An 8,731-nucleotide genomic window follows, 5' to 3' on the forward strand; every position below is an offset into this window, starting at 1 on the left:
CCCAGCAAGATCCATGTGTCGACTGGTGGATTTACCTCTTAATTTTCTTATGTGTCTGTTCCCCAAGCACCTGAAGGACTCCCCAAGAGATTCTGACTCAGGAGGTGTAGAGGGGGCCCAAGCTTCCCGGTTTCCTGGGCGATTCGAACACCAAAGGTCCATGGCCCTCTCATCCGGTAGTTCTTCAGCTTCCCAAGGACTTGATTCTTCAGCATCCCCATGGTGGCACTTAACTTGTGCCTCTACCTCCTGTATTTCCTGTTTTTTTAAAAAAAACAAACTGGTAGATGAGAATGCTGAGGCCCAATCAGATTCAGACTCAACTTTTTGGCAAGACAACTTCACAGCGGCCTGTTCTTCCCTGGGGATATCGGGAATGTCTGTTTTGCCGGACGTTTTAACCCTGAGTCAGGAACCCAGTGAGAACAGTTCTTACACAGCAGGGCTCGGGAGGAAGGAGGTGATTGCCTCCGTGTGCCGCCTGAGCCTCATGCTACCCGGCTCCGGGTGCTCACGGCATCCTTTGGAGGACGGCACGGCTGGCTCAACTGTTGCAGTTCTCTGCACTGAGGCCACGCACCTGGCCCTCAGTGGCTCTGTCCCTCCTGCCCGGCACCATTCCCCCTCCCCGCAGCCCCGCCTTCCTAGGTGATCCCCGCTTCTCTCTTCTAGGACCCAGATCAACTTCACGGTGGCCATTGACTTCACCGCCTCCAATGGTGAGTGGGGGAGGGGAGGGGAAACTTCTAGGGGTGGTGCTGGTGGCCATGAGCTGCCTGCTGCCGCATACCGCGTGGCCTCTTCCTTACCCCAGGCGAGGTTCCCGGGCCTGGGGGACCAAACGTACAACCAGGGTGCCAGGGGCCTCCCGGGTCACAGCGCAGACACTAACGCAGCTGGGCTTGGGGGCTGTGCACCAGACCCTGGCCCTGCCCTTGGGGAGCCCCCAGTGTCCCCAGGCCCTTGGAGACCCCGGAGCGGCACTGTGTCCTTTAGTGCACGGCTCCTCTCCCCTGAGCTGTCCAGCCCATGGGCCGGAAGGGACAACTGGGACCAGCTGTGCTCGCCGAGGACCCTGGTGCTTCCCCGAGCAGGGGCCGCCCCGCTTCCTCCCCTCCTCTGACTGCCCCAGGGTCTGGCTGTGCTGAGTCCTGGGGAACAGTCACCGGGAGGGGCTGCGTGCTGTGAGCGCGGTCGCAGCCTGATTCGGGTTCTGGACCCGTGAGGGGCCAGTCAGGTGATGCACAAGCCCGGTCCCCGCCCCTGTGTGTCAGGAGGCTGCGGCTCAAGCATCTCAGGGTGCTAGGCTCCCAGAGCTGGGAGGTCTCAGGGACACTGTGATACCTAGTTAATCCTTACAGCGATCCTGGGCATGGGGACTCTTGTTACATCCCCATTATACACATGAGGAGACTGAGGCCGAGAGGTTAAGGACCTTAGCCAAGTCCACACCAACGGCAGGAGGTGCCCTGGCTCTCACTGCTGCGTGGCCTCTTGTTAATGACCTCATCAGTGACAGAGGGGCTCTGGGAAGGCTGACAAGGTCGGAAGTTACTCCACGGCAGGAAGAGCGGTGGCAGGTTGGGGGAGGCTATAACTTCCTGCAGGCTGCTCTGGGACCGCACAGATGGCGGAGGGGCAAGGGAACGGGCCAGGTGGCATCTGGGGAGGGTCGTGCCTGGAGGGGGCAGCCACTGCCCAGGCTGAGGGGGAGGCCAGGGGCCTCTGAGGTGGGGCTGAGGGCCAGCGGGGAAGGGGCCGGCACGACAGGGACAGGAGCCCCAAGCGGGCGCTGTCCGGGGGCTACCGCTGTCCCGGCTGTTTTCTGGATCAGCGGCCAGAATTTGCCCGAGGCTCGAATGTGGAATGAGAGGGAGGGGCCCAGGACCGAGGAAGCAGTTAGGGTGCCCTGGGCCAGCCCCTGCTGCACGCTGAGCCCGTGTCCCGTGTGGCAGGGAACCCCTCGCAGTCCACCTCGCTGCACTACATGAGCCCCTACCAGCTGAACGCCTACGCGCTGGCGCTGACCGCCGTCGGGGAGATCATCCAGCACTACGACAGCGACAAGATGTTCCCCGCCCTGGGCTTCGGCGCCAAGCTGCCCCCCGACGGCAGGGTGTCCCACGAGTTCCCGCTGGTAGGGGTCGTGGGGGGAGCTGGGGGCCAGGGAGGCGGGGTTGGGGAGAGCTGCTCAGGGCATGCCGGAAAGCAGAGAGAATGCGGGGAGATAAACGCTTCTGGGTCGTGCACCCAGCCCCGACCTCCTAACAAGTCAGCTGTGAGCCCCCACTGCCCCCAGAGTCCTATCAGCACATGAGGTTTTGGAGGATATCCAAATATACACCATGACAATGGAATGCCCCTCGGGTAACGGGACGTGGTGCCGTCCCGGGGTCCAGAGCCCTGTGGGGTTAAACTTGGGGCCTCCTCTTCTCCCTCCTGTGAGCTGGCCGAGCCAGGCGCCGTGCTGGCCACGGGACTCATGGGACAGAGCAGCCGCGGGCCCTTCCTGAGTTGCTTGGACCCCGCGGGCTTGCCGGAGCTTCTCAGGGCCTCCTGGAGCGGGGTCCTTGGGGTGAGCACTGGGGGGGTCCCTCCTCCCTCCTGGACCCAGCCCCTTCTGCGCCCCAGAACGGCAACCAGGAGAACCCCTCGTGCTGCGGCATCGACGGCATCCTGGAGGCCTATCACCGCAGCCTGCGCACCGTGCAGCTCTACGGCCCCACCAACTTCGCGCCCGTCGTCACCCACGTGGCCAGGTGAGCGGGGCGCCGCGGTGCACGCGGCCTTCCCCGCCGGTCCCCCAGCGGTTGCGCGTCTCTCCCCGCGGCCTGGCTGTGGGGCCGGGGCGCGTGACCCCAGCGGTGCCTGCCCCACGCAGGAACGCAGCGGCCGTGCAGGACGGCTCCCAGTACTCCGTGCTGCTCATCATCACAGACGGCGTCATCTCCGACATGGCGCAGACCAAGGAGGCCATCGTCAACGTGAGTGAGCGTGAGTCGGGGCCGCCTCCGTCTTGTCACACGTCTCCCTTCCCACTGGGGCCCCGCGCTTCACCTGTCTTTCCTTTCAACCGGCCCTTCTCGGGGCCCCAGGCTGCCAAGCTCCCCATGTCCATCATCATCGTCGGCGTAGGCCAGGCGGAGTTTGACGGTGAGTCCCGGGTGCGGGGGCCCGCGCCTGGCATGGGTGGCACCCGGCGAGGTGCAGGGGCCGGCGCATGCATGGGGAGCGCACATCCTGCGGGTGCTCTCACCTGAGTCCCTCCTGGGCAACAGGAGGCCCACCTGGCGGGGCAGCCCGTCTCCCGGGCTCAGCTTTCCCATCTCCAGCATGGGGCACAGGGCATGGACGGGCAGCCTCTGCCCTGGACTGGCCTGGGACTGGGGGACCAGGCTGCTGTACTGCCGGGCCCTTGTCCGCTGGTAACCGGCCCCTCCACGACGCTCTGCCCCACGCAGCCATGGTGGAGCTGGACGGCGACGACGTGCGGATCTCTTCCCGCGGGAAGCTGGCTGAACGCGACATCGTCCAGGTGAAGCCCAGGAAATACATGCAGAGAGCCGCACAGTGGCCTGGCCAGGCCTGGGGTCTCCCTTCTCCCTGCCGTGTGTGAGGCTCAGCGCTAGCTTGGCTGTCGGCCTGGCGGCCGCGCCCCACCCACAGCCCTCCAGCCCGCAGCTCCCAGTGAGCTGGAGCCCAGCCTCTGCCGCTGGGTGGGGGAGGCACTGCCGGGTGTGGGATTGGAAAATCCGGGTTCTCACGACTGCAGGCGAGGATGCAGGGGTCACAGGCTGGGGGCTGGGTCCTGGGAGTCCCCGTCTGGCCCCGTCTGCTGCACCCAGGGACAGGAGATGCGGAGTAGGTAGCCATTCTTCGCCTCCTTGGTTTAGACCCCAGAGGTGTGCAGGGCAGATGGGGGCTGGGCCCAGAGCGGGGTGGCTGGGGCCCCAAAGCCCGGAGGAACAAATAACCTGGGGTGCTCCACGGGGGCGCAGAAAGAAGCTGGAGGGGCCTGGCTCCAGCTGTTGGCCAGTCTGGAGAGGAAGGAGGAGGCCGGCTGGGCAGGGGGCCTGCTGCCCGTCCCGGCCCCTTCTTGTAGGAGACGGGGGAAGCCTGCTGGGGCGCCCCGGCATGGAAGAGGTGCTCAGCCAGGACTTGAGTGGATGGAAGAAGAGGGAAAGGCTGCAGATTTGGGGTTCAGGGCCCAGCAGGAGACCCTCCTGACTCTGCCTTACCGCCTGACAGTTCGTGCCCTTCCGGGATTATGTGGACCGCACAGGCAACCACGTGCTGAGCATGGCCCGCCTGGCCCGCGATGTCCTGGCCGAGATCCCCGACCAGCTTGTGTCCTACATGAAGGCGCAGGGCATCCGCCCACGCCCCTCCCCCGCCGCGCCTGCGCACTCGCCGCCGCAGTCCCCGGCCCACACGCCCCCCGCGTCGCCCCTGCACGGCTGACCTCGGCAGCCTTCTGGACGTCCGGGTGCCAGGGGCAGAGCCCTTGGAGGTTCCTCCCCAATTCCCCCACCTCATTGGCTGCCCAAACCCAGGGAGTTGGGGTGCATGGGTGACAGAGGGGTGGGCGGCTCGCCCGCTGGGCCTGGGGTTTAGGGCTCAGGGTCTTTTCTTCCCGACACCTGGCCCCAGCCCAGCCCAGCCGTGGTGTTCATGGGGCTTGCGGGGATCCCCGTCTGCTCAACTGGGCCCTGACGCCTGGGCTGGGCCTCCTGCCCCCACCCCGACAGCTGTCCTGTGTGCCTCATTTCCCGTGAATCCCGATACCACTGGGGCTGCAGGGAGGCGGAGCGCAGGACCCCCAGGGACAGTGTGCGCTGAAGGGGCTGCGACATGCATCCGGTCACGTGGGGGCCCAGGGCCCTGCGGGAGCCCCGGCCGCATCGAGGTTCTGGACGTGTAGACACGCAGGCCTCTCCGAGCTGGGGTTCACACCGCCAGGGTGTCCGCTGCCCACCAGGGGCTGCCAGGCCCTGCGTCCTGCCCTCCGTGCCCCTGCAGCTCCTGTGCTGCGGCTGCCCTTTGCCCTTCCGTCGTTTGGGGGCGGGACGGGAAACCCGACTACAGCCCTGTCCCCCAGGGGAAGCCGGGCCAGGCCCATCTGCCTTCTGCGCCTCAGTTTCCACACCCTTAGGACGAGCAGCTCAGCCAGGCAGTGCGGTTCTCCTGCTCACGTCCTGACGGTCCGTTTGTCCCGTGCCGGGCTCCAGCGTCCCAGCCCTTGCCCCTCAGCCCAGCTGTCGCCCCGTCCATCCTGTCACCCAGCACCCTGTCCTCAGGCGGGGCTCCAGCGTCTGCGCTGCGGGAGGGGGAGGGCGTCACCCGGGCCCTGGCCGCCAGCCTCGCCCGCCCCAGCCGGTCCTGCATGCCGTTGTCCTCTGCCACATGGGCACCTCGCCCGCCACCTCCCTCTCAGCCCTGCATGGTGGTGGTGGTGTTTCTGCTGTCTGGTCCTTGTGCCCATCTCTGAGACAGTCTGTGTGGAATTTGCCTTAAACTGAAGTAAATTTGGTTCTTTTCCTAGAGTTCCCTGTGTCCCTTTCTCCTGTGAGAAATCACCCTGGAGCCCAGCTCCTCTGCTGTCTCACCTTAGTTTCTTTGCTCAGCAGGGAAGGTGACAGGGGCCAAAACACAGGCCCTGACCCCAACACACACACACACGCGCGCGCACACACACACACACACACACACACACAGCAGAAACACAGCCAGCACAGACACAGACTGGCCAATAGCACTGCTTCAGGCAGAAAGAAGACTGATGGGAAATGAGAATAACAGGATGGACAGCCATGGAGTGGCCTTTAGATGTGATGACCATCAAGGGAAGCCCAAGAGAAAGGAGAGGAAGCTGTACCAGGTTGGGTGTGGTGTTGGTGAACACCTGTAATCCCACCTGTCTGGGAGGCTGAGGCAGGAGGATCGCAAGTTGATCACAACTTGAGCAACTTAGAGACTTAGCAAGATACTGTCTCAAAATAAAATATAAAGAATAAAAAGGAATAGGGGTGCAGCTCAGAAAAGACCTTGGGGTCAATCCCCAAAATGGAAAAAAAAAAAAAAAGCCATGCTAGTATCTGGGCTCCACGTAGAGGAAATAGCCAGAGACAGTGCAAAGGCCCTGGGGTAGGAGCTCAGTGTGGAGGAGAGGGCTGCCTGCATGGTTGGAGCCATGCCAAGGAAGGGAGTGCAGGAGGGGGGGTCACGGGGGTGGAGTATAGGCCTTGTAGGCCCTGGTTAGGCCTTGAACAGTCACTCTGTGAACCGGAAGCCATCAAGGAGGCGGCAGAAAACACAGACTCTGCTGCACCCAGTCCCTCCCATACTTACCCCTCTCTCAGTACTGACTGAGCATTAGTGCCAGGCCCTGCCGGCACCCAGTGACACCCTTGGGCCACAAGGAAGGAGCCCCACCACCGGGTGTGGTGGCCAGCCAGCGGGAGGGCGGGGGTCTGCGGCACCAGACGGGGCCCTGGGCGTTTGCTGGCTGCGGTCCACCGGCAAAAGGCCGCCTTGTGGGTTGGGCGGGGTGCCGCCAGGTGAGAGTCAGGTAGGTGCGCGGCTTCCTCCCGGCCTCCACATGGAGATCCTCCTCCCGCGCCAGGGACGGGCACAGGGCGTCTCCCTCCCCGGGCTAATTACCCAAGTCAGTCCCTGTAATTAGATGCCCCTGTGACCCGCTGTGGGGAGAAGGGACGTGCTCAGAACCAGGCCCCGCTCCCCTCACGTCAGCACCGTGGGAAAGGGCTGGAGGAGATGCCGCCCAGAGGGACATCAGGGCTTGGAGCTGCCGCCTTCACCATGAGCACCTCTGTCGTGCCGACTCTGCCCCTGCTCTCCAGGCTTCCTCCCCAGGGTGTGCGCCGTGGATCGCTGGCTGCCTGGCCTGGACTTTGGGGAAACTGCTGTCAGTGGCCTTCAAGGTTCTGACAAGTCCTGCAGCAAGGACACTAGTCTGACTTACTGTACCCCAATATTTCCCAAGTTTTTCAGCCAGAGTGTGTGTGCGTGTACGCATGCGCACTCGTGTTTAGCTGCACTCGTGTTTAGCTGGTCGTACCCTGACCAAGCAAACACGCTGTTTTGGGAATTTCCGCAGAGATCATCTCCTGGGTCCTGAGCTAACACCAAAGCCAGAGGCCGGCTCCAGGGCGAGGGGTGAGGTGAGGTAGAGGCTTGCGCTGGGCCCTGGAAGGCAGAAAGCACCGGCCCAGGAAATGCCCTCACCAGATACCTTGGGAGAGAAACCACACCGCAGATGGGCGGGTGTTGCTGAGGGATTCGCAGGCCCAGGCTGCGTCCAGGGTGAACTGAGGTTCCCTTTCTGGAGTCTATTCTTTTTTTTTGGTTTTTTTCCGGTACTGGGAATCGAACTCACGACCTCGTGCTTGCCAGGCAGGCACCGTGCCGCTGAGCTAAATCCCCAGCCCCGCGGTTCCCTTTCTGGACTCAGGGATGGGGGCGGGGCAGGGCCGGGGGGCAGGGCCTGAAGATGGCCCCACCCCTGCGAGGCTCCTGACTTCCGGGTCTAAGGTCGCTAGGCAACCCGCACCCCCAACGTTCCTCGCCACTCCTCCCCGCAGTCTTACCAGCTGCGACGCCTCTGAGTTAATAAAAATAAAATGACAGCAACGGCTATAGCGCCCGACACTCCTGGGCCTGCTATTTGGGACAGGCGAGGACAGCGTAGAAGCCGCCCCAGCCTCCTGCCTTCAGGACTCGGCTTGCAGGAGGCTGACAGCGCAGCCCTGGGCGCGCTCAGCCCTCCGACCTCAGCAGCCCGAGGCCGAGCTCCGGGGATGCCCTGGGTCCCACTCGCCTCTGCCGCGTGGTAGTACCATGACTCGGAATGTCATTCAGTGCTCCTCTAGCTCAGTTTGTTCAATCAAGGAAAGAAAGAAAATAAAACATTGTCACTACGCAGCCATTGTCACTAAGGACTGAGAGTTAGGAAATTTTGTGTGTGTGTGAGACAGGGTCTTGCTATGTAAGCCAGTCTGGCCTAAAACTCGAGAACCTCCTGCCTCAGCTTTCTGAGTACCGGGCTTATAGGCATGCATCACCGTGCTCAGCTCTTTTTTTGTTTTGTTTTGTTTTGTTTGTTTGTTTATGTGTGTGACAGAGTCTCACTACGTAGTTCAGGCTGTTCTTGAACTGGCTATGGAGAACAAGCTAGCCTCCAACTTGTGGCAATCCTCCTGCCCCAGCCTCCGGAGTGCTGGGATTACAGGCGTGCTCGTTTTGTTCTTAATAATTTCTTTCTAACTGTTCTGCAGGGAGTAGAGATTGCTTTATAGTTGCATGAATATTGTTCATGCATGTGTATGTTTCTTTTTCTTTTTTGGGGGGATACTGGGGATTGAACTCAGGACCTTGCACTTGCAGGGCAGGCGCTTGTGCCGCTGAGCTATATCCCCAGCCCGCATGTGTATGTTTCAACAAAACCCTGCCTGGCCTGGGAAGAAGGCAGATGGGAAGGCGGGTGGGAAGGGCTGAGAGGGGGCGCAGAGCCCCACCGGTGTCTCCGGAGCTTGTTTGCACCAGGGAAGCCACTTGGGGAGTTTTGCACTGTGTTGGATTGGGCCTTGGCATTTTTGACAGATCCCGGGGGATGCCAAGGGGCAGACTAGTGGGGGTGAGGCGGCTGGACCCGGCTGCAGCCTTCCCCTCACCCCCACACATCCGCAGGACCGGGTGCTGGGTCGGTAGGGAT

The 8,731-nt window shown here is 62.6% G+C and overlaps 1 protein-coding gene across 4 annotated transcripts in view; it reads left to right on the forward strand.

Moving 5' to 3' along the window:
* Cpne5 (copine V) overlaps positions 1–5,544 on the forward strand; it is a 65,289-nt gene extending 59,745 nt beyond the window's left edge. For all 4 annotated transcript variants that reach the window (XM_005389636.2, XM_005389637.2, XM_005389638.2 and 1 more), the window contains 7 exons: positions 673–719; positions 1,956–2,137; positions 2,632–2,759; positions 2,882–2,984; positions 3,096–3,153; positions 3,462–3,535; positions 4,249–5,544. In XM_005389636.2, coding sequence (XP_005389693.1) covers positions 673–719; positions 1,956–2,137; positions 2,632–2,759; positions 2,882–2,984; positions 3,096–3,153; positions 3,462–3,535; positions 4,249–4,461 — 805 coding nt within the window. In that variant the 3' untranslated portion in view covers positions 4,462–5,544. The remainder of the gene's footprint in view (positions 1–672; positions 720–1,955; positions 2,138–2,631; positions 2,760–2,881; positions 2,985–3,095; positions 3,154–3,461; positions 3,536–4,248) is intronic.
* The last annotated feature ends 3,187 nt before the right edge of the window (positions 5,545–8,731 follow it).

This window comes from Chinchilla lanigera, unplaced genomic scaffold (assembly GCF_000276665.1).
Source record: "Chinchilla lanigera isolate Chin_1 unplaced genomic scaffold, ChiLan1.0 scaffold00036, whole genome shotgun sequence".
NCBI lineage: Eukaryota > Metazoa > Chordata > Mammalia > Rodentia > Chinchillidae > Chinchilla > Chinchilla lanigera.